The following is a 25803-nucleotide window of genomic DNA, read 5'->3' on the forward strand; positions in this document are numbered from 1 at the left end:
CTAGAGACTTAACAGGAAAGTAGGTCATTAGAGTCCCAGATACTTTCTTTGACACAGCTAAATGACATTTCTTCTGGAATCCAAATGTCATTTCTGCCCTTTATTCTAAGAAAAATAGATGTCAATCCCCACTAGAAAACACTGTGATCATTACTTTTTGATAGAAAATTTAAACCAATGGAAAATAAAATAAGTTGGAGGTTCTGCTTCCCTTCAACTTCTGTTTCATATCAATTTTCTAGGCTTCCTGGGCTGCCTAAGCATGTCTCAGCTGCCAGTCTCTCCTGTTCAAGAATGAATCTAAAGGTATCTAAGGCAGCATCTGTGCATTTTGGAGGCTCACAGAGTTCAAGATCCAAAAATTCTGCTTAGTTTCACACTGATTTAGAAAAAAAAGCAAACCTATTTTAGTGAACTTTCAGGCTACAATTTAACTTCACACTGTAATGAATCCAACAGCCTAATCACGGCCATAGTGTGGGTAAGGGAACAGCAATGGCTGAAACACAAAGCTCAACAGGTTTTAAGTCTAAATGGCTAATTTCAATCCCAAGGCACAAATCCAGAAGCCTTGTCTTGTCATCCTCCTGTCACCAGCCCAGATCCCTCCTCCAGCACAGCAGTTCCTCTGCTAACAATCCCCACTTGTCCCACACACATCTTAAGCATGGCTGCAAAACGTTTCAGACTGACTGGTGATTTGTGGTTTTCTATTATGCTCTCCCAGGATACACAATTTGTGTCTAATAGAAACTCACATCACACACTTAAGGAAACAAAACAGAGAGAAAGAGGGAAACAATGTGTTTGTAAAATAATTTGTCATGAACAACCCAGCAAGTTCCATTACAGAGGCCTCTTTAGCCACAAGGCTTTAATACTTGAGTGACACAAGTGACAGAACACTGAAAATGGAAAAAAAAAAACCCACAGAAAATCCTTGGCAGTGGGAGACCATGGGATGGTTTACCAGAAAAGATTCTGAAATTCAAATCACTGTGCAAGCTGGGCAGTAGAAATATGTTTAGTTTAATTGATATGTAGCATTTCTGTAAGCATTTAATTAAAAATCCTTTCCTATTTCACTCAGCGCCATCTTCCTCCTTTCAGGAGTTCCTTCCTGTCATCGCTTTGCACTGGCCTCATGTACATCAAATTCTTGTTTTGCCTTCTTTTCTGTAAAAGGCTTTGACCAGAATCCAGGGAAAGGGTTTGGACAACCCTACCTCATGAAAAAAACGAGCAAGATACAGAAAGTGTTTTCCTAAGAAGTAACTTGAGATATCAGAAAAGGAACATCCAACTAGTGAAATTCTAAGACATTAAAGGACCTCTTTTGTGCCCCAAGCATGGAGAAATCATCTTAAAGCCAGTCCATCTTAAAGCCATGTCAGGATCATAACAGATTCCTTTACTGCCAATGAGGGAGGCAAGATAGACTCTGTTACATTTATACTGCAACTCGAAACTATATTATCACTCATACTTTTGCAGCTTTGTTCCATAAATTCATAAACTTATTTTTTCAGGTCATATACCCTTTCAGCCATAATCTTGCACTCTGACAAGCCAATTAAATGACCTGACATAGAAACTGTTAATCTCTGCTGGTCACTGGAACAGGTGCTGAGCTCCCCAAGCTGCTGACAGAGTAACAAGTTGTGCCTCTGCAGGAGCAGCAAGTCTGGTACTGATACTGAGTGATGCTGCACATATTCAAAAAGGGGAAAAAAAAATCATTGCCTGGCTGTCATGGATCACTGCAGAAACAAGGAGCATGCCTGAATACCGAGAATTCCCAAGGGAAAGCTTTTATAATATGAAATTATGCCATGAGTACCTAGGGGGATAAAAAGAAAACTGAAAAAAAAAAAATAAATATATATATATAATAATTTTGAAGTCCATCAATCAGGTACTGATAATCTAGAGAATGTGACCAACAAGCAAACAGGAACCATGGACTAGGATTTACAATATCTGTAGCAGACTGGAATGCTCTGGAAGACAGACATAAGACACTTCAGGAATTAAACACAAGATGGTGCAAAAACCAGGAAATGTCCAATCAAGTCTTTTAAGGATGCACAGCTAGTCCAAATACAATTCTGCTGACACAGAGCACAATTATGTAATGTAATTAGGATACAGATGAAGTAATGACATGACTACAAAGTTAATGAAAAAATGACCAGCAGAAAATTATGGTAAGAAAAATACAAAAAAACCCACACATATCAGGAAATGATCATCTATATAGTATAGGTATAATTTATCTGAGAATAGAATATCTTCTATTGCTTTTTCTTTTTTTCTTTTTTGTATCTCACTGCTTGCTTTTTTACCACCACTTAGCAGCATTACACTTGCTAAATATCCATGTCTTGATCAAAAAGCCCCAACAAAAAAATCCACCAGCAAGTCACCTTGTGTAGATTGGGAAGGATAAGTGAATTTGTTCCCTGCAAATGACCAGGAAAAGGTGAAATCTAAAAGTATCATTCATACAGAAGAGGGCTGATACATCTCACAGAAAGTACTGGACAACCTTTAGGACTGCAGTAATAGAAATGAGAAAAAGTCCCCATGCACTTGGGGATTAAAAATTGAAACTTCAGCTCTACCCTAGAATCTCATTAGCTGGGAACAACCGAGCAAGAAGAAGCCACATTTTCTAATTTATCACTGGATGAGTATGAATGACCAACATGGAGCAGCTTCAAGGGAAGCAGTTATAAGACAGTTGAACTATTTCTGGTAGATGTGGGAAGGCTGGATAGAAAAGATGCAGTGAACCCCAGGTAAAACACTGGAGAATTTTCTGCTCACTTCAGTCAACAGCAGGCAATTTACATCATTTGGAAAAATATCATCCTAGAAATAGAAGAGACTGAAAAATATCTGTCTGTCTACCAAAATGATGACAGGGAAAAAATGATAGATGTGTATTGCTCACAGTGATAACAAATTACATGTGAGAAGCTGCTTATAATTACAGATAATCCTGACAAAAGAAAAAGTTAGATGCTTATAATTAAAGATAATCTTGACAAAAGAAAAAGTTATGTGAATATGCTGCTTCTGGAAATCAGAAATTACACCTGTCTTTGTAAGGGAAGGATTCAGAATAATAATGAAATTACCAGCTAAGGAAGACAAACTGAAATCAAACCAACCAACACCAAACAATAACCAACAAATCCTCAGCTTTTCAGAAGAATTAAAACTGAGTAGGAAATATGTGATACCTACAGAGATTGGTCTTGGTGACCAAGAGCACCTCCATAGCTGTTCATGTTCAACCTGCATTTTAGAAATGGCCAAAGGGCTTGAATACTGTACTTCAAAAACTCAACCAAACTCACATCTTTTGGGAAATATGGGAACATTTTTCAGGTAAAACTGACAGCTTTACAGGCAAAATCACTGATATGACATCTCCTTTGGAGTAACTGTGACAGGAAATAACACTTTGCTCTTCACAGAAGCACTAAAGAAAGTAGAATTTATTTTTAAAAAAGTAAAGTTAATAAAAGAGTTGTCACTAACGTACACAAATGAATGGATATATTTTGGAATATATTTAGATCAGATCAAGATGGCAGGTGAATCAAGGAAGATTATTTATAAGAACATGTAAAGATTGGATAAAGGGGATATGGGGATATGGGATATATGGGATAAAGGGGAATGCCGTCAAATTAAAGAGAGCAGGTTTAGATCAGATATTAGGGAGAAATCCTGGAGCTTGGTCACTGCTGGTATCCCAAACCCCAGGAACTTATCTCAACAGAGCTCCAAGGCCCACTTTTCCTCCTGGGCTTTTGGAGAGAAGGAGAGTCAAAGTTTAGAGGAATTCTACTATGTCTGCTCTGGAAAAGCATTTTTACTAGTCTCCCTTTTGGGGAATATTTATTGTTGGAGTGGGATGGGCAGTCCATTGCAACAATCATTACAAAATTTGAATTCTGTAAGAGAAGTCCAACCATGGTAGGGAAAGCCATTCATTCTATTCATTTCTGTACATAACATTATCTGAAAAGAACACTGAATTATTAGCTCATTAGTGTTACACACTTTTAAATTCCTAAAATGAAATGGACATTAATGCAGGGATTGATATTCTCCTTTAATTTCTGAGCTTCTATTTGGAAAGCATTAGCTGACACACTTTACATTTCCAGAAATCAATGATGAATAAACAAAATAAATACTGCTCCCCAAGACAAATGAAAACAGCTACTTCTGAAGGAAATTAAGTAATGAAACAAAGGTTTCCAATGACAGGGAAACTACACAAAAAGCACAAAAAGTTTTCTACCTTGAAAAACTTATGTAAACTGTTTCTTCGTCAACTAAAATAAATCTTTTTTCTCCTGATACGCCACACACAGCACATATAATGTATGCATAGAAATAAGAATAACTACTAGAAGAAAGAATACGAGAGTCACCCTTCACAAAAGAAAAAGGACTGAAGTATTCTCAGTACCAATTAACAAAAGAAGAGTGAGTCTGTGGGAAATGAGTTGGATGCATTCTATGTGCACAGATGCTGACACAAATCAGGAGTTTGTAGCCTTATCTTTGCTTGCATACTTTAAACCAGATTTTGGAAAACTGACCCTGACTTCTGTAAGATACATGGGGACCTGCAAAGCCTAGGAAGAACCTCTACTGCTGGCTTCTGCAAAGGCCAGCTAGACTATTTCTTTCCATGGCCTTCTTTTCAGTGTTTCCCTCTCTCATGACAGCTACACTTAATTACTCCTTAATTCTCTTTCTCATTTCCCTTTAAATGATTTTTGTCAAGTTTCATAATTTTAAAGATTTGTATCATATTCTTTAAACTTAGAAAACTAAGTTGGAATCATGGCTTTTAGCTAGCAGGCCTCTAGGGAGTCCATGTACAGAATGCTGAAACAACAAATGAAAAGATACAATATTTACAGTGGTTTGGGTGGTTTTGTTAATTACATGTTATTTATCTATTAGTTAATCTATTTAGCTTCCAGATCTGATTTCATAGAATCATAGAACTAGGATCCTAAAAAGGAAAACCTGAGGTTTTTTTCTTTCCTGGGATGCTGGTACTGACATTGAGTTGCAGCAATCTCTGAAGAACAGACTCATACATCTGTTTACCTTCCTGGGAGCCAGCAACAGCTTCCAAAACATAAAGGGCAGAGGCTCCTTCTGAAATTTGCAATTATTTGTGATATTCTGAACAGAGCTGTGGTTCTTTTACGTGAGCTGAGAAGATGCATGAAGACAATGTGATGTTGCCAGCTAGTTTTTATAAGAGATGAACTTCACTATCAGCTTAACAGAGAAGGAGTTGGGTGCTCTGCAACAGGGTGAATAGTGATTGAGGATGTTAACTCAGAATCAACAATTTAATGTGCATAGTAAATAAACACTGAGTATTTTTCTCTCCTTTATCTCTAATTGTCCTTCAGACCTTGTGGTCACCAGGCCAGCATAAATCAGCCCGCAACCATCTCTAATCACAGCTTTTGTTAAATAGTAGCATATGAACAGCACAGGAACAAAAATCCCTCCAAAGGACACTGCTCTCCAGTACCTTTCCTAGATATGCAGCCCATAATTAAAATGTGAGGAGGACCTTGAAGTTATTAGCCATTGAAAGAATCCCAGGGAATGCTGAGCATAATGCTCACTTACAAAGAGCTAGAGATCCCTATGAAACCATAGCAGCACACATGAAAAAGCCTTAGCTGGTTTAGGCCTTTATGCTTCATCTAAGAAACCAAGGTAGAATTAACATAAACCACAAATGGCAGCAGTGATGGTGAATCCTCAGCCATTTAAACACCGTGTGTTTCACTGACCACTAAGGTAAAACAAATTCTCTGAAGATCTGATCCCATACAGAGATCTAAGGAAATCTTGAGATCTGACCTAATGTGGAGAATCATTATAAGTCCTCTGGTTTTCAAAAGATGATTTGAGGAAAAAATTCTTTATGCTAAAAGCGCTTTTTTCACTTCTTTTTGTTATAAAAGCACACGGAACAAAACCAAGCCTGAAAGAAAAGTCTGTATTTTACAAAGTGTCTATATCTTCAGAAAAATAAAAATCATGGGTTTAACCTGTACACCAACTGTAATATTTTCTCCTGTATTTCAGTATTATTACCTGATGTAATTATTATTATTATCCCTTTTCCCTATATGAAATTTTGAAAAAAAAAATCCCAAACTTCAACAGAAGTTGAGAAAATTAGATATTTAGGCCAAAGAAGTTGACAACCTGCCTCAGAGCAGCAGCTCCAACCAACTGCCAGATATTAGGCACTCATACCCAACAATTCCAAAAGACATAGAAAATATGATGAAAGCATCCTGGGAACTCACTACATCCTTTTGATTGTGCCTAAATCAACAGCCTAGACTCTGAAGCAAAGTGCTTTGTCTGACTGGAATCTGACAAATTACTTAACTGAGCCAGCACACAGCAATATGTGTCTGAAATGCAATGTGCTGCCTTTGGAAATCCTGTGCAGAGAGTCATAAGGGCTCAATGCTCAGAACCATGACCAGATTTACAGCAGCACATCCATTCAAACAGCAAATAAAGCAACCACATTTCCAGCAGAGCTCTATTCAAGTATAGCAAGCTCTCCTAATACACTGCTTTTGACAGTCTCACATGCTTAACACCCAAATGAGCACAGACAAACTGAAAAAATAAAAAAGGCAATCAGAATTTGTATTAACCACTGTGGAGGGAAGAGTGGCCTATGTGAAACTTGGGGAATAAGAACTGACAAAGTGCTCTAGTCAATGGCAACCAGGTCCACCTCAGAATGGAGCATCCTCCTAGAGTCCCTCTCCCACAGCTGTGGTACACTCCACAAGCATGAAAACAGACATTGTCCTTATTCCATCCCAAATTCTTCTGCACTGACTAAAAAAAATTTAGTCAATAAATGACTGACACATTGGCTCAGTGTAGATGCCTCTCAAATAAAAAGGACATGTTGACAGCAATATCCTGCCCCTACAAATCTCATTTCAGGGGCTTTGTACCTTCCTTTGCTATTTCTGTGCTGTTAGAGAAGTTCTATTCCATAATAATCTGCAACTTTAGTGAATGATATATGATCACAACTGTTAATACTGGGTTTTTTGCATCTGTTCTGGAAAACAGAATAAAATGGATTAAAAGCCATAAGAGGACACGTAGGCTTGTCAAACAGCTGCTTCCAGAGCTGCTCCATGTAAAAAATGAAAAACTGATCCATGTTTTTTTAGTCTCCTTATTATGCAGCAGGACTCAGGAACTTGAATGGCAAAATAATTCTGACAGGAACTGCAATGGTGAGCATTTTGACTGCATACACATGACATCATGGGGAAATGTCAGCTCTCTCCATATTGGAAAGATCTTACAGATGTCAGGGCCAAGTATTTCCATAGTATAATTACAAAGAGTAAAGAGCAGTCAGCAACTTTGTTAGAACTATTATCATCATTATGATTCCAGCTTTTCCCCCTGAGGATCACTGCTGGAGTTTGTAAGGAAGAAAAAAGGACAGGAAGGTATTTTGTGAGTTCTCTAAAAACCCCTCCAGAACTCAGGCAACTGGTTTCTCTCCCAGATTTTTTAGGACAAATGGTGTATATATATGATATACTTAAGTAGATTTGCATGATTTTTTGAGATATAATTATAATGTCTTATATTATCTAATGGAAAACTGAATCATGAAAGAATCTAGTGTCTTTATCTAATGTGAATTTTGCATTTAAGAAGATATTAAAAAAACCCATTCAACAAGACCCAACACAATTTTAAATTTAAACCTTCACAGTCCTTCTGCACTCTTAACATGGCCATTTTAAAAACTTTTTCACTTCCAATTTTTCTGGCTTTTTGTTTCTCTGTGGACTGTCTTCAAAGACAAGCATGAAATTTGGTTCTACATCACCACTTTCTTCCTCATCAGAAATGCTGAATATGAGAAAACTCTGACCCTTGACATCCATAAGAAATCATGGAGGAAAACTGAAATCCGTATGTTTCAGCCTCACAAGTTTAACCAGTGGACAGGATTTACTCCTTGGAGGAAAGCACAGCCTTTGTAAGCTGGAAGCAGTGACTAAACTACAGGGGAGGAAATACCAAAGAGACAGTAAAGGAATGGGTATAAAGGCTACATTGGCTTTGTTATTCTCTCTGAAAGTACAATCACTTACAAGTACTAAAGGTGCTTTTAATACCTTTAAGTGACATATGAAAATTCTACCTTTAGAAGTCAAAACTGTACTTTGAATAAAAACATCACAAGATTTTAGAAAGCAGAGCTCCTCTACTTCAACAGCACTGGAATATCTGAAAAATTTCAATCAGGTTTCAAATCCCGCTATGCTACTACAACAGTCTTGGCAAGCTTTTTGTAATGACCTTGTAGTAAAGGTGGAATATGACAGGTTTTTATTTCTACTTGTCTCAGGGGTGAAAGCTCATAACCATAAATAAATGCACTTCCAAACTACTGATTTATGGAGTTTCCCCAGGCTCTAGATTGGATTCACACTTTCAACATCTATACACTTCCACTTGTTGGCAACTTTTGCCATCATATGTTGCAGAGTGTCATTTTTGCAGATAATACACTGAGTTAGCTATTCCTCAGTCAAAAAGAAAAAAAAGAAAATAAAAAAAGCAACAGCAAAGCTAATTCCTAATGTCAGTAACTGAATCGCTGAGAACTTTGTGAAGATAATACAAATAAGAAAAATAGCATGTTTTTGGGTCTCTTTGTGTACATTTATTTCATTCTGCTCCTTACATGGACAGCTGCTGTGTTACTGACTGAATTCTATGGTAATTTTCTGAATGAGAAATATGCTTGGCTAATTACATGTACTAAAGAGAGGACTTAAACTGGTAGGTTTAGACCCTGTAGGTCTTACAATTGTGTTGACAAGTTCTGGCCAACACAATTTCTCCTGGTTTGCATGGTTTTCAGTCAAAACTCTGGTATGAATGAAACCTCTTATTTACCTACATATTTACAAATATGCTTATGTAGAATATACACAATAAACTTTATCATATGATGTAAGAAAAATCAAAAATGGCTGGGTAGAACATGACCAATGATGAAGATCTGGTGAAGTCCAGTGAAAAAAAAATTGATTCTTAACTAAAAGACAACGCGAGTAATTGCACAACTATCCAGGCAGTAACAGAGTGTGTTGGTTCAACACTCTTCACACGATCCCTCCTGACTTAAGCCTCAAATAAGCTGATACCAATTTCATTGACATAATGAGAACAAACAAAGCAAATCAAGTGAATAAAGTCCAGAGTGATCTTTGCCTCCTGGATAAGATGCTTTTAGACAGTGCATCAACTGCTATGATGATTTATATTAAAGACTGAGATGTACGCCTTAAGTAGCATTGCTAAAGCTAAATTTAATCTTATGTTTCTGAAGGAGAATCAGTCTCCTCTTTTAAAAGTAAGGCAGAAACAATATACTTGTTAATTTGTAGAAGAAATGACTGAAAGAGCAAAAATGTTTTTCCATGGTTCTCAAAATAGAGTTTCGTTGGGATACAGATGCAGTAAAAGTCAAGAAAGAGTCAGAACTCAAAAATCCCCTGGATATCCACCAGATTACCAAAAACAGTCCTGTTATACCCAACTTATGAGGTAAGTGACATAGAGTTCAAGGCGCTTACAGTACTTAAATCTGTAATACCAAAATAGAAATATAAGTTTGACGTTATCTCCCATTAAAAGGATATCCCCTACAACCATCAGAAGTACAGATTTCATGCCAGTTTTTGAGAAAGAATATAGCATTTTGTGGGTACCACAACAGAACTTTGTTATGAGAAGCAGTGGCACTATGATATGAATGGGATTTCCCCTGAGAAAAAAAGTTAAAAATAGACCTTCATACACAGCTAAAATGGGAGAAAAGAGGATGTCAGAAATAGCTACCAATCCAACAGGTTTTTATAAAGATTGGACAGTATGAATCCTGCAAAATTAAAGCAGTCACAACTTCCCCTCTGCAGGAAATCTCTTCTTGGAGACTTAGGAATCTTCTTGGGAAATGTCACCATTTCTAATCTGTGGGCCAGAGGAGACTTAGGGAGATAAAGAAAAGTACTTCTAAACAAGGTGATAAGAGATCTTTCTGGAGGGTTTGCTTTTCCCTCTTGCAAGAAAAGTTGGCCTTTTAATTTTTTTCTTTATAAAAAGTTGCCATAGTCATCATCAACAACAATGAAAAGTGCCATCAAAGGAAAAAAAAAAAAAAAACCACAACAACAAACCCCACAACCAAATTTATCAGAAACACTGATTTATACTTTGAAGGGTTAAAAGCCAATTGCCTAACTTCCGGAGGTTTGGGACAGACCTGACAAGAACACTTAACAGATGCCACTGTTATTAAACACTGGCAAAACACGTCACCTTCTTTGCTGCAGTGCTGCTCAATGTCCACTTTGGGACACAGCACACTTTGGGACAGAGGCCTAATGCTGAAATCCAAAGGCCTCATGTCCTCCAATTGTGAAGCCATTGGTGCCCCAATGCCAAAGGTGTCCCATGCCACCCCCCATCCCTCATGTAAGTGGGTTTTTACTGTAAATAACCCAACCAATGCAGACTGCCAGGCCGTGAAGAGTCTTGAAGCCCTCAGAGCGCACTTCCGCACAGCTGGAAATGAGGCTGTGAGGCATCATAGCCTCGAGGCTATGTGCAACTGAAGAAGAAAGAAAGACTGATAGCACTGAAAAAGTGTTTCCAAGCTCACCTGCAAGTTGCCCGTGGGTCCCACGAAGACAATGAGCAGCCCTGCAGCCAAGAACGTGACGTGTTTTGCCAGGTGGAGGTCCCTGTGGGCACCAGAGCGCCCTCACAGGAGCAGTTGCCGCCACGAAGGCCAGAACTAAAATGGCGGAAATCGCACGAGAGTTCCCTGAGGCCAACGTCAAGTGGGCGCCTGGCCTCAGAGATCTGAGACTCCTGATTGGCCAGCAACCGCAATTTTGAAACTGAAGCCTACGTGCTGATTGGCCCACCAGGATGAGGCAAGAGCCGTTGGGCTGCCTCCCAAGGTGGTCACAGTCCCACAAGGCCCAAGGAGAATGGTGGGAAAATGGCGGGATGGCTGTGACAGGGAAAACAAAGACAGAGCAGTCATGGATGACTGCTATGGCTGGCTCCTGTTCTGTGAGCTGCTCCAGCTGACCGACCGCTATCCACAAAAGGTCCCCGTGAATGGAATTCCCACCTCTGTGGAATTCACAAGCAAGAAGATCATCACAAACAGCAACAAGATGCTGGACCAGTGGTGTGGAGAGCAGCTCGACATGAGGGTGTTGTACAGAAGGATTAACCATCTGTACCTTGTGGAGAGCAACGGAATAAGAGACATGCCACAGATTATGTACAAGCCAACATTCACCTCAAGGAAAACACTCAAAAATCCCATTTAGGGTTAGGAACAGGGAATGGGATTTGCTATACATTTGCTATATGTTCTCTGTTTAGAAGATGGGATGGACGATCGGGCAGTACAGGCCTTATGAGGCCTGGGTTAAATTGATGGGAATTGGACATAGAGAGCCTGTAAAACAGATCCAAGTCCTTGTCCTCATCCTGGGTCATGCTCACTGGCCAGCAACCAAGTGTATCAAAGAAGTGAAAATGAGGAGCACAGAACTCCATTTCTCAACTAATTGCATTTGAATGAAGACATTTGGCCCTCTCTTCTACTTGCTGGCTGAAAATTCACACATCATTAGCAGATCTGGTAAGACCGTCCAGGATGGAAACCATTGTTAACTGCTGCCAGAAGAGATCTGCAAGAATATTGTCCCAAAATTGTCACAATAACGCTCCTTAAAAGGTCAAGGCAGTCTTCAAACATGTGCTCCGCTAGAGGAAACGTTCATTTATAGAAATCAAGTTAAACAAATCTCATCTGGTACATTAAGAAATGGTTCTCAAAATATTCATGCACTGAAGAAACCTCTGATAGCCTGAGATTTTCAGGTGGCATTTTCAGTTTCTGCTTCACCAAATTAAGTGCCATAAATCCTTTCTCATGTTTCATTTTGCCCTCTCCTCACCCTTTCAAACTCTTCTGAACTAAACTTCTTGGAAATGTCCTAAGTATTCTGCCCATATGCATCCTATGGCAGCATCTGTCCAGGATTCCAAAGGAATCACAGAATCAAAAGGTTGGAAGAGACCTTCAAGGTCATTGAGTCCAACCTGTTCCCTGACACCTCAACTAAACCATGGCACTGAGTGCCACATCCAGTCTTTTTTAAAACACATCCAGGGATGGTAACTCCACCACCTCCCTGGGCACACCATTCCAGTACTTTAAGAAGATCTGTCCTGAGCAAAATCCAAGTATTTACCACAAAAAAAAAAAAAAAAACAAAAAAAAAAAAACAAACTTCATGCAGCTTCTTCTAGGTCATCAAAAGTCTAAGAGAGAAAACCATGGTAAAATCAAGCAATCATAGTGCAAAATCTATCCTGGAGCTGTGAAATCCTTGAGATGCTTCAATTTGACTGGAAGGCTGTGAGCAAACAGATTTAAGTGGGTTTTACTTACAGGGTAGCTCAGTCCAAATGACCTGCAGACCAGATGACCTTCCAATCTAGATTGATTCTAAGTGCCTCAAAGCAAGGCTAAAGCAGAGAGTTCAACAGCTGCTTTACAGCACTTAATACAAGCAGTCTTTGACAAAGACTGAGAAAATACTTCAGGAAATAGCACTGAATTCAATGTTTGAGAGCAAAAGCTCTGTTGTTCAGCTTACAGACAATGCCACAAGGAGGGGGAGGGAAATGGAGACCAGCAGGAGTTTTGCCATGCTAACAATGCACAAACAAAAGACAGGTGATCCCACAGAACATCATTTAATAATGGGCTCTGGAACTCGCAGATCTTAGGGTAGGCATGAGGTCAACTGTGCCTTGCTGAAAATGGCAGCACAAATTCCAGACTTTCAGAAAGGAAAGATGAAGACCCATACATGAGAGCAAAGACATAAAGGACTGCTGGATTTCATATTATAAGTGCCACAAGAGAAACTCCTCCTGAGAATTCTCTCAGTTGTGAATTGATGTTTCCAGTGGTGTATTAGAGAACTGTTTTCCAGTTAAGTGTTAGACTTGAAAAGGAGGAACAGACCTTTCTTTACTGCTTAGACAGAGTAATGAGGAAAGCAGTAAGGCATCATCTACTTCATGTCTTCCACCACAGGAGATCATAAAACAGATCCTATGCTTTTGGTAAAAGACAGAGCTGTTGCAGGACTGAATTCCTTGTGGATATTGGGTGCTTTCATCACAGGGCTGTTCAGCTCCAAAGGAAAAGCCAAGGACTTCTTGAAGGCACTGTGCAGCTGAGCAAGAGATCTCCAAAGACAACCAGATCACAGTGTCAAACCTCTTTCAGGATACAGTGCTTCAGCTGTGCATTCAATATGCCTGTGCACTTCTGAAATAAGGGTGTGTTAATGCTCACAGATGAGTGGTACCCGTGAGTAATTCTGACTCATCCTACAATTCCCGTGCCTCCAGGGCAATTTCTGTTTTAAGGGCAATATATGGATACTAATGAGATTGTCTTCATTTGTGCTGAAAAGTCCCTTCTGTGGATGTTGCCTTGGTTTGGGCTTTTTTTCGTTAATTATGAAGGTCTCAAAGTCTTGACCACTGTTACACAGCACCACAGCTGAATACATAACAGTACAGAAAGGAGTAAAGCAAATTTTAAAGCATGCATAGGCAAATAGATGAACTTGATTTTGTTCACTCCCCTCATTCATGTCACCCAATGCATGCAAAGTTTCTGAGAAAAAGATCTTACAAAAGGCCATGCAAGGGTTTAAAACAAAAATGCAAACCTGAGCTGTATTTTAATTATTGGTTTAATTATTCTAATGCATAAACACTCTCAACTGTATTTTTTCAATTATTATTATTGTTCTACGACCTCAAGCTATGCAATGTATGGAATTGAATTTTGCAAACCTTGTGAATCTTGACTTCCAAAATACATGTAAACTAGCAGAGATTGTTGCCTTAAAATCTGGTGTTTAATTATCAGACAACTCAAATTTATTTACCAGAAATAATATAAAAATGATAGTAAAATACATATTCTCATGATTTTCTATGCAAATATATGTTCATACATATAAATGCACATGCATCTGTATATATAGACATGAATGCACTGATTTATGTGTATCTGTAAGTCAGAATACACCCCTCAGGTTACATTTGCTACATCACTGCTTCGTTGAAATTCAGGAAATGGTTTACAGCACTGCTGACCTTACATGATTAGTTCTGAAAGGTTTCCTTCTTTGTCACACTGATTTTTGGCAATCACCTTGCTGCTCTGAAGCCATAAATCTCTGCAGATATCATAGTATGCCTTTCTATATATTGGTATGCTATCAGGAACAGTGATGATCATTTATACTAGTGTGAAAAGACAGGAAATGCTTAGGAGACACTTAGGAGTTCATTGTTCTCTGTTCAGATATTTATGACTATGGCTAGAGATAAAAAATATAAATTACATTTACATATTTATGAGCATTTTTATGCAATATCTTCATTTCGATTAAAATGCCATCAATATCCCTACATTACTATAATGAAAGTCAGAAATCTAACTACAATGCACTTAATTTTATCTTTTTCCTGAAAACTTCCCAAATTAAAGCAATTAACAAAATACAGCATGAGCAGTGCTGATTGATAAACAATGCATTTAGGTGTAAATTCAAAACTGTAAAGAACTAATCTGGCATACCATAGGACCTAAAGATATTTTTCTTTGTTTGGAGAAGCAGAAACAACCTTGGGAGAAAATGCGTGGGCTGCAGAACCATGCAATGCAAATTGAAGGGTGCAGGCAGAAACTCACCTCTAGCTTTGTTCTTTGTAGCAGCCACTGGAAGCAAGGAAAAGATTGCACAAGAAGAAGAGAACAAAGATAGATTAGACAGAAGTTTGAGCAAGCAAGAACACAGAGAAACTTCATCACTATCGATTCAAGGCTAACAAACACCGTTTCTAAGATTATTTGACCTATTTGTTAGAGACACTGCTGTGCTCTGAGAGAGTTCAGATCTATGATTCTGTCAGAAACCCTGCATTGAGAAGTTGGAAAATACACCAGAATACACACTCAAAAAAGCACAGTGAGGATTACAGAAAAATCACGGATCATTAGTCACAAGTAGGTGAGAACACATGCACACACATTAGTGAATTCTAAAACTTAAAGCACCATTTGGCTTGCCAAAAGTACATTCCTCAAACCTAAATCTTATGTCATCCCCTTGCTCATATTTCTTAAAACATCATTTTTCTGTGGAGGTAATGCAAATAAGCAACAGTTAATCTGCAGATACTTTAATGATTTACAATCTGCTATACGATCACTATTTTTCTTTATTGAAACCTCTAACTTCAGATTGTTCTTGCACCCTAATGGAACATGCAAACCAAAAAGAACGATGATATTTGAACCAACAGTAACCCATGTTCAAACTCACAGAAATAGGGACAGACATTACAGCCTTCCTTGAGTATCCTGAATCCACACAGTTTCATGCTGGTAGTATTTCATGCCCAGCAGGGTAACAAAAACAAACATTGTAGCTTAAAATGTTTCACTAACAACCACACTATCACCAAAATAAACAGAACCATTGTTTTCTGAGGCTCAAGAAGAATGCTGTTAAAATAAAATATTACTCAGAATTCAAAGTTAGAATAGAATCACTCTGTTAATGAATTAAATTAGTCCAAAAGATGCCATCCAAACCTAAGTTCTCGAGCACACTCTGAGTAGGCATTCAATTAAGAGCCTCTCCATGAAAAAAAAAAACCAAAATATGTAATTCTTCTTCTGCTGGCCCTGAGACCAAAAGACATGAAAGAAAAGGAGAAAGACCAAACTCTTTTCTGGTGGCTTTGCTTCTCTTGGTTATATCTAAAAGGCTTGTCTGCTTGATTTGCTTCTTGTTTTTAGTCTGGTGTCTCACCAGTCAGTCTTTACTAAAATGAGCAAGTAGTGCATAGCAAAGATGAAGTTGCCATATATGAAGACATTGCTGAAAAGCTGAAATTTTTAACTTTATGAATGCATCAAAATATCAGTTCCCTAGCTACATTTTTTGTTTTAGATTTTTACACGGATCCCTCCTTTATTTCCAAGTTCACCATTGTGACTTTTCAACATTCTCCTTGCAGTGAAAACAACACAAAAAATTCTGCTTTGGGGAGGTACAACGAGTGCAGATGCTTCTGCAGAACTCTTTCCATAGGGCTGTTTAACAAGATGTATTCACCTGCAAACTGCCCGTAAATCTTACACGTGCTAAAAATTGCTTGTGTAGTAAACAAAATTAATGATGCCATTCTAATTTTATAAAAAGTGAACCGTTTCTCCTTCATGCAAATCTAAGTTGATAATGAATGCACTGAGTTCATCAACCTGTTCTTTTTATTACACTTCCCCCTTTTTTTTCCAGTCCCAAGAATTACATCTACATGAATGTATTATCACTTCTAGCCAGAATAATCACATAAACTTAACAAAGGTCTGGAGAAAACACTACCTCCCTGTCCCCACCAGAAATTTAAAAGCAACAGGAGACTTTGTACTTAATTAAACAGAATTAAAAAAAAATGTTTTTGTATATATAAACACATATATTAAAAAATATATATACTTAAACTCCTCAGAATATATATACACACAGTTATATGCATATGTAAGTGATATAATTTATGTGTATGGACACACATATGCATGTATATTAAAAGAACCCACACATTCCATGATGAGACAACTTTATTTTGGAGCATGTGCACTAGACAGAGGATTATTACCTATCAGTAAATAAAGAAAAGTATTAAATGAGATTGTACATTATAATTGGAAGTAGGACAGGTTACTAGGCTTGTTAGGCCAATTATAACTCTCTGCAAACCCACTAATAGAGGACTAGATGACAGTAACCTTCTCAAAAATGTCATGTTCAATACTTGTAAATTTTCCCATTGACAGCATGGTCCAATTACAAGTCAATTCATAAAGTTCAAACAACACAACAGCCAAATTAGATGAAAATGGTCTTACAAAATATAATTCTGCCTACAGAAGGCAACTAGCTACAGCTATTTCCATCTTTCTGATACTTAGCATGAAGGAAAATTCCCTTTCATTGCATTCATTGAGGTAAGTTTTTCTTTTTTTCAAAGTTGAAAGAACTTTTCTCTCTTCCCTTTTTACTCACCTTGTCACTCTGTAAAGAGAAGACAATTTTTAACCTATATACATTATGTTTGAAAAATTTTACCATCCCTTGTTATTACATGAAAAGCCATAGAAGACAAGCACAGACAAATGTTTTGAATGAGCATCATCAAGACTGAAATTTAGCAGAGGGAAGTTGAGAAGCTGAGATTTTGGCAGGAGCATCAGATATGGGAAAACTCAGCTTTCTATGCCCCATGTCAGTGACAAAAGACTGTAGGTCTCAAAAAACAACATAACAGTCAAAGAATCCACTTTTGCTTTAAATCTTAAGCAAGTCAGATGATTTATCCACATTTCAGATAACACATTCTCTTTTTCCCCACCTAGACTTCCTTGCTTCCTGACCCAAAAAAAAAAAAACAACAAAAAAACTCTTCAAGGCAGAGAGTCTACCTCACCTTAAAGTAGTATATGTATATATTGCAATTTCAGGACACTGATTTGAGACTTCTGTAATACAAATCAAAGGGTTTAGGATTGGCCAGTAATTATTTTTGGGCACAACATAACCTAAAATCTGCTGTATACGTCTGACATACTTTCTTTGTCTAAATTACGAAGCCAATCAATAAATGGATAAAAAGGAATGCCATCTGATATTTCCCTGTGTTCAGGGATATCTGTAATAAAAAAAGAACATTTTTAAGGGCACTTTTCTTTAGTGACCCTGTCCTGCCTTTCTTAGGAAAATGATTCTGGACAGGAAGGCATACTACAGAAAACTGTGACCTGTCACCTTTTTAGAACTTAAGGAAAATTTTTAAAGACCAGAGAAGAAAGAAAAACAAATCAGGTGTGCTGGTTATGCATTGGAGCCATTCATGGAAGTGACTTTCTAAGAGAAGCTGCTCTCAGTTTCCTCTGTGTCTGACAAAAATCCAGTAAGAAATTGTTTCCTCTGTGTCTGACAAAAATCCAGTAAGAAATTAGCTTTGAGAATTGGCAATCTCTTAAACCACTGAGAAAGCTGGACATGCCTCTATGTAAAAGATAAAAAAAACCCTAGGAAGCTCTCTTTTCCTTCCTGCCTGAGAGCAGGTTACAAGGCTGGCCCTGCTCCCATCTCAGACATAACAATCTGCAGGCAAGATATTAACTCTTTCAATGCAGAGAAACATTCACAGACCTTCAATCCTCCCTCTGAGAGAAAAGGACAGAGTGAGAACATGCAGAGAGGAACAACATGAAGACACCAAGGTCAGTAAAGAAAGAGTCAAGTCTCAGATAGGAGGGATGAGGAGATGCCTTGATTTTGGGGCTGAAATCCTCTAGGAAAGCGACGGAGAAGAATGTAATTGATACATCAGACTCTTTTTCCCTGTAACATGTTGAAAGCATGGGCAGATGAAGTGTTCAAATTGTAGATATGAGCAAATGCCTCCATGCTGAAGTAAGCAGATGTTGAAGTAGCTGTGATGTCATGAGAAGTTTGAGCAGAGAGAGAAGAGTGATGAAGATCCTTTTTCCCCCAAGATAAGATCTGTTCTCAGAGATGAAGATGATCTCAGAGATAAAGAAAACGTTTGCTCTTGAACAGCTCATCTTTAAAATAGTACCCCATAACTTGACATGGCCCATAAACACAGCTGTGAGAAAACTGGGAAAGTTTTCTTCACAATTACAGACACCTGGACAGCTGTTATTTGTGGAAATTGAAACCATGAGAGAACTGTTTTCTTGTGGAGAAGTCTCCATAAACTGACAAGAGGAACTCCTCTCCTTAAGTGAACCAAAAAAAGACTATTCTAGAAGTGATAAACTGACTGAATTGTTTCTGTACACTGTTAGTGGGAAAAAAAAGGTTGTAGACGAGAGGAGAAGTGTTCTAAAGGTTTTATTATGATTCTTATTATTCTTTCTTTTAGGTAATGCTAATAAACTTTTCTTAATCCCCTTTTAAAGTTTTGAGCCTGCTTTGCCTTCCTCCCTGTCCTATCTCACAGCAGGAAATGAGTAAATAAATTCTAGTGGGTGCACTGGAGTTTAGCCAGCACTGAGCCTACCACATTAACTGATGCATTGGCTGGGAAATCTCAAATTAGTGAACCAAACCCACTACAGTAGGAACAAAGACCATATTTTCAGAAGTCAGGTTGAAAGGCATGACAGAGCTACTAGATTTCTAGGTAAGGCTGAGAAATAAATCTCCTCTATTTTCTCTAGCAAGGTTAAACAGTATTGTATTTTTCAAGGCTCTTGTGGTCACAGCATATGTAAAACAAAAGGATTGGCCACCAGGGAAAGGTCTGTGAGTGAGGGCATCACAGAACAGCAGGAATTCAAGGTCAGTGATGTCAGGTGAGTCCCACTATGAGAGATCTGCAAAGGGGAGGAAAACTGTACAGCTAAATTTCACAGAACAAATGTTTTTAGGGCATTTTTAAATCAGAAAAGTAATCCTGCTGAAGCTGTGCTGTCGAAACGATCTTTTAAAAAATCATTGCCTGAATGTAAAAACTTAGATTCAAATTTCAAAAACCCTAATATACCCTTGCTCTCAAATATCAATAATATATTGTGCTTTATTTTCTGTGATACATCTTTCTGACTTCTTGCTTTTTGTATGCCAACAATTGTTAAATTACATTCTTTGATAAATGGTGGCTACAAGTTGTTCAATATTTTCTCCACACTCAGCCGCTCTACACTGTTCAATTTTGTAGACACTTTTAGACAGATTTGATATAGCTTTTATTTTATTTTTCTCTTATATGTGATTTATTATTCGATTTGGAGTTTTGTCTTTTGTCTTTGGAGAAAACCACATCCGTCCAATTACTTCAATAGCTCAATAAAATAAAAAAAAAGGGAAAAAGCATTTCCCCCAGATATCCAGCTAACCTTTTTATTTCAAAAAATAAGGGGAAAGAAAAAGAAAAGTGAAAGGTTTGAGGTCAGTCTTGCTCTCATTTCATCTATTGGATGCACTAAGATTGCAGATAGAGGGACAAACAGTAAAATATTTCAATTTTATAATGAGTAAATACTCTATTCAAGAAAAACCGAGATGAAAGTCACATTCATGAAGTACATTGCCTTGATTTTCCCCCAAATTCAATAACCCACAGCTCCAGCAATTCTGGAGGTCCTCTTATCTTCAATAAAAAATTAACACATTAGAAGTCACATGGATGCATTTATTCATCTGTATTTTTACCCCAGCCTTAAAATCTTTTAGGATCATGAAAAACGATCAGAGAAGCACCATAAATAAACATCCTCCACTCCACAAAGTAGGAGGAAACAAACAACAACAACCACACAGCCCAGTTTTCCAACACATCCAACATATAATTCAGATTACTTTAAAAAAAAAAAAAACACCGAAAAGCTACTTATTTTTACAATACTGACATTTAGAATTTTCTTTTTCATTTTAGCGTGATGATGATGACGACAACAACTGCATTTTTTCCCTTTGGATAAACAGACGGATTATCACTGATCATTTAGGTCACCTAAATGCCAGCTCTGAATCTCTGACTGGAAAAGCTCCTCTGTGTGACAGAAGGCCTTAGCAGGATCATTTCCTCCAGAAAATAATGCAAATTATTGGGCTCTCACACACTAGAGACCCATTCAAACAAAGATACCCACACGTGCTGCAATGCAGAATCCTTCCCACCCTCCTTTTCAGAACCAGCATTTCACAAAAGCCACTGAAGGAGAAAATAAACACCACCATCACCTGAAATTCATGGTGAGAATTTGAGTCTCCTGAACTCAGGAAGACATTGCTACTTAGAGTAAAGGAGTGGCCAACAGATGACACAAAAACATAGGGTCTAAATTTGATTGTTTCTGATTTTCTGATCTTTCCTTTGATTCCCTTTATTGTTATTCCTTTGCATTTTATAGTGAATAAAAATTTTATACATTAGTTTGCACAATCTTCTCATGGAGATTGCTAAAATATCAGATGGTGACATTTGCAGATATAACCAGAATCCATATATTCCTAGATAAGCCTTCCTCTCTTTGTGTATATAACCATTAAAAAACTGTGCAGTCATGCATATGTAACTAAATAGAATTCAAACACATGACCTTCTTTTATTCTACTTATTCTGTGTTCTATCTCTGCATCACTGTATCTACAACACAAGTTCCAAAATTACATCAGGTAATTTCCCTCAGAAACATAAAATAGTCTTGAAGATACAACTGAAAAGGGGACAAAAATGCAAATGGGAAGGATTCTGAGGATGTCAGCCACTGCATCCTGTGGTTTGAAGCATGATGAGTTATTTTTGGACCCCTCCTAACATACTGACTAATATAGTGCTAAACCTTTGGTGATGGGGACTTCAAAAGCTTTCCAGATCACCTCTTTCAGTGCCCAGCTGTCTCTCTCAACAGTAAATTGTTTTGCTGTTATATAACCTAACCATTACATGTAGGAGACTGGTACAATTCCTTCACCCTTCTCCTACCTTCCAGGAGTGCAAATTACAGAATGCATACTTCTTAAATGTAACTCTGCAAACCTGAAGATTTATTATTCCTGTTGTATGCTTAAAAGTAATCTAAACTTCCTCAAGATAAGTTTTCCAAGTTGCACTTCATTGCCTTCCTCAGTTTTAAAACTGTGACTAGATTATGACATGCAACAACATTTATTATGAAGTACTAATCACAAAACATTGAGAAACATGTAGCTCCATTTCTTTCTGAAAAGTAGAGTATAAATATAGTAATTTTGTTCTCAAACTCATTATGACTGGCATGATGGAGATCAGCAAAGCATTTTATAATCCAAACATCACTAGAGTTCAGGATTCCAGCTGTAGCTGATTCACATTAGCAGCTGGAAACACATCACACAGTATATTACAGGATAGTAAAAATAGAAGATGAATATAATCATGTCCTAGAGGCCCCTCTTAAAAATATTGAGTTAAAACTATTTGCCCATCCCAAAATGCCAGCTTTTTGCATGTTTTAATGCAGCTGGACATGTAACTCCTACAAGCAACGCAAGTTGCTACTAAGCAATTTTATCTTAAGCTGGGTTTACATAAAACATCAGAGAAATTTCACTTGCAAATCAATAATTCAACTCATGAAGAAGAGAAAGTACAATTTTTATATTTCATTTTACCAAGGTAGAAGAATGTTTTAAGAAGAATGTATAAAGACAAGTCTGGAGTAGTAGAATTAAACACTGCAATAGGCTATAAACTGGGTTGTGTCAGGCAGAGATTCAAGTGCCCAGTTCTGCTCTCAGATCACTTTCACAGTTATTTCAAAACTTCAACCAAATATTTGAAAAGCTTTAATACTCATTCATCCATCCTCTCAAAAAAGCTACGAAAATTGTTAGTGATACAGAATGTGCATGCACACAAACATGTCCCGCTTCTGTGTTTTTGTCAGGTTTCCAGAGTAAAGAGAAAGGAAAATATCCTTCTTGGAAAGACTTAGCAAAGTATTTGTCTGCCATCAGGTAACTGTGACTGGGCACAAGCAGCTGTAAACAGTGAGCTTTTGTCTCTTCACATCTGCAGATCAATACATACAAAACATCTCAAATAATGCCTTGTCCATTTTACCCAATCCAAGAGCAAACAGTGACATGAATGTCTCACACAGGTTTGGTTTTTGATGAAGCATATACCATCCTACATTACCACAAATAGAAATTTCCTGGGTCTACTATGCTCATGTACATTCCTTTCTGGTCACAGTCCACAGGTCTGGTAAACCACAAACGTTTAAAGTTTCTTGTATCTGAAAATACGCTCCTATGCAACCTGCATGAAACAAACAAACAAAACCAAACAAAGAAAACCAACAAGAAAATCCAAACCCCAGCAAATGAAAAAAAAACCCCAAAACTCCAAAACAATGAAAAACAAAACAAAAACCCAACCAAAACAAAAAACAAACAAAAAAACAACCCAAAAAACCCCTGTACCATCCAGAGCAAGGAGCAATGCAGGCAGACAAACAGCTGGGGTTCTCCTTATATTACCTCTGCTTACAATTGAGTCATCTACTGAAAGCTCTAAGATGATTATCAAAAGGCAGCTGGTGGTTTTTGCATGGTTACTGTCCCTATTTATTTATTTCAAATCATAGCCATTGGTATCTCTGTGTAAGAAGTGCTATAATACAACCATACAGATAATCTGTATGAAATGCTTCTTTAATAAGGTTAATCTGTGTATTAAGGACCGCTGGGGCAATGCCTGAAGCATGTGGAAACAAGCACATATCTTATAGGGCAGACAATTAAAACCTTAAACAGAAAAATAATATTTTTTTGTGTTCCCCAAATATTATCCATTTAACTTTTCCAGATATTAGGAGACAAACTTAGATAACTGCTAAGACTGATGAAAAAAATACCATCATAAACTCAGTGCAGAGCTCAGACAATTGGATTTTCTTAGGTTCAAATGGACATCTATGACTTAAATCTAAGTACTTCTGTAACTGAAGAACTAGAAATTCAGATCCATTAGCAAATCAAATATTGCAATTTTTCAGACCCCTAAAAATAAAAAAATAACCCCTTACCCCAAAATAGTACTAACTACAGTCAAATGACTCTGTTTCAAACACACACATTGTCATTTAACTTTATAAACATGGTAGGAAAAGATATTGCATTCTCTATGATTTATTTACAGTATATATCCCAGTTTAGATAATGGAGAACATAAGGTGAATCTCTCAACTCTATCAAAATGTTATTAGGAAAGTAACATTAAAATAAAAAGAAGGACAGAAAAAAAATCAAAACTCTTGCATTTTTCAATGTGATTTCCTGTTGTTTTGTTCTATTTTTTCTTAACAGTTCATGAAACACAAATAAAGTGAAAAAAACTCCAACAACATTAAGATTGCATGCCATATCCAAATTTCAAATATTTAACTGCAATTTATCATCTGCTACCCATAATCATGCAAAAAAAAATAAGGATAACTAGTATATTTTTCCTTTTATGTACCTTGACAACAAATGACTCCAATACTGGGAACAGAAGAGTCATAACACCACACCATTTTATCAGCCAATGCCAAATTTGATGCCTCCTTGGCAAGACTTAATAAGCAGAACTTTTGTAGATTGGCAGAGACATGTAAATGAGGAATTATTTTTATAGAAATTCACAGTCCAGAGATAAATTTCATCCTTACTATTGATCTTTTTGTCCTGACACCATTTTACGTGCATATCTGAAATTTCAGCTTAGTAATCAATTACTCATAATAAAAAACAAAAACCAAACGAACACTATTTCATTACCTGTACACAGTTCTAATCTTATCCTAAAAGTTTAAATATATTTGCATGTGTCCTGAATATACAAAGTAATAGAGTTACTCAGCTACAATTACTCAGCTCAGTTACTCAGCTACAATTTTCTCACAATTATGAAAAATACAACTGAAAATTCCCAAATCAAAGAAATGCAAGATTCAAGATCTAAGACTTCATGCCCACTTTTTTATAAAAAGAAACACAAGCCAATAATTACAATGAGATGGGTGAATGACTACCAGAATCTACAAGCCTATACCTGCACATTCAGAATATGAACACTCATAAAACAGCCATTATGTTTTTCAGAGAGAAAAAAACCCAAAACAGTATCAATTCATAATTTCAAACATTGTTTAGAAACCTTAGAAATTAAAGTTTAAAAAAAAAGCAATAATTGTTCCACATATTATACTTTTAATATTGACAAGAGGCCCATTTTGATTTGCTCTGAGCATTAAACATATTTCTATTCCTCCTTGCATTACGCTGCCACTGTACTGAAATTATTTGTAGGTAAGAGTCATTTATGAACTGATCTATGTTTACAGCAGATGTACACATTGGCCACAGCTCAAAACCAGAGCAGATACATCTCATGGATGGCTCAGTTTTGCCAGAGAGCCATCAAAAAAAGGATTTATTAGAGAAGATCTTTAGCAGGGTGTGTATTCATAGTGAAAGTGTGGTCAGCATGAGCGGCTGGCAAACAGACACATCAACAATGGTCCATGGACCACTCTAGATGCAGCACCAAACAAGAACTTCTGAGTGACTGCTAGAAATAAATGAAGGGAGATAAAAGCCATTCTGCAAGTTCTGCTGCTTTGGTGGAATGAAAAAGAAAAAACTGAGGATTTTAGTTTGTATGTAGCACAGGTTTTTAAAAACTGAGTCTAGGACGGGAAGCAAGTTAATACACTAAGCTAAGTTGAAAATTATAGATGATCAAAAAAATAAAAACAGTTCTTCAAAGCCAACAAGAAAAATTAAAATACAGGGAGATAAAAAAGAAATGTGTACAGTCAATTGAAACTGGAAAATGATAATGTGGAAAGATGACAAGAGGAAACACTTTTGAGAAACTTTTGAAAAGTATCACAAAAAATAGCATTTTAGGAAATTAAAGCCTATGTCTAGTCAGAGTGATTCTTCAGGTAATCCTCTTAAC

The 25803-nt window shown here is 37.2% G+C and overlaps 1 protein-coding gene across 3 annotated transcripts in view; it reads right to left on the minus strand.

Moving 5' to 3' along the window:
- CADM2 (cell adhesion molecule 2) overlaps positions 1 to 25803 on the minus strand; it is a 573495-nt gene that overhangs the window by 189307 nt on the left and 358385 nt on the right. For 2 of the 3 annotated variants that reach the window (XM_054270506.1, XM_054270504.1), the window contains exon 2: positions 14957 to 14983. The exons of the other annotated variant lie outside the window; for it this stretch is intronic. In XM_054270506.1, the coding sequence (XP_054126481.1) occupies positions 14957 to 14983 (27 nt within the window). The remainder of the gene's footprint in view (positions 1 to 14956; positions 14984 to 25803) is intronic. 3 annotated transcript variants of the gene reach the window in all.

Source organism: Melozone crissalis, unplaced genomic scaffold (genome assembly GCF_028551555.1).
Source record: "Melozone crissalis strain CALT ecotype California unplaced genomic scaffold, PUWL_Pcris_2 ptg000009l_1, whole genome shotgun sequence".
In the NCBI taxonomy this organism is placed as follows: domain Eukaryota; kingdom Metazoa; phylum Chordata; class Aves; order Passeriformes; family Passerellidae; genus Melozone; species Melozone crissalis.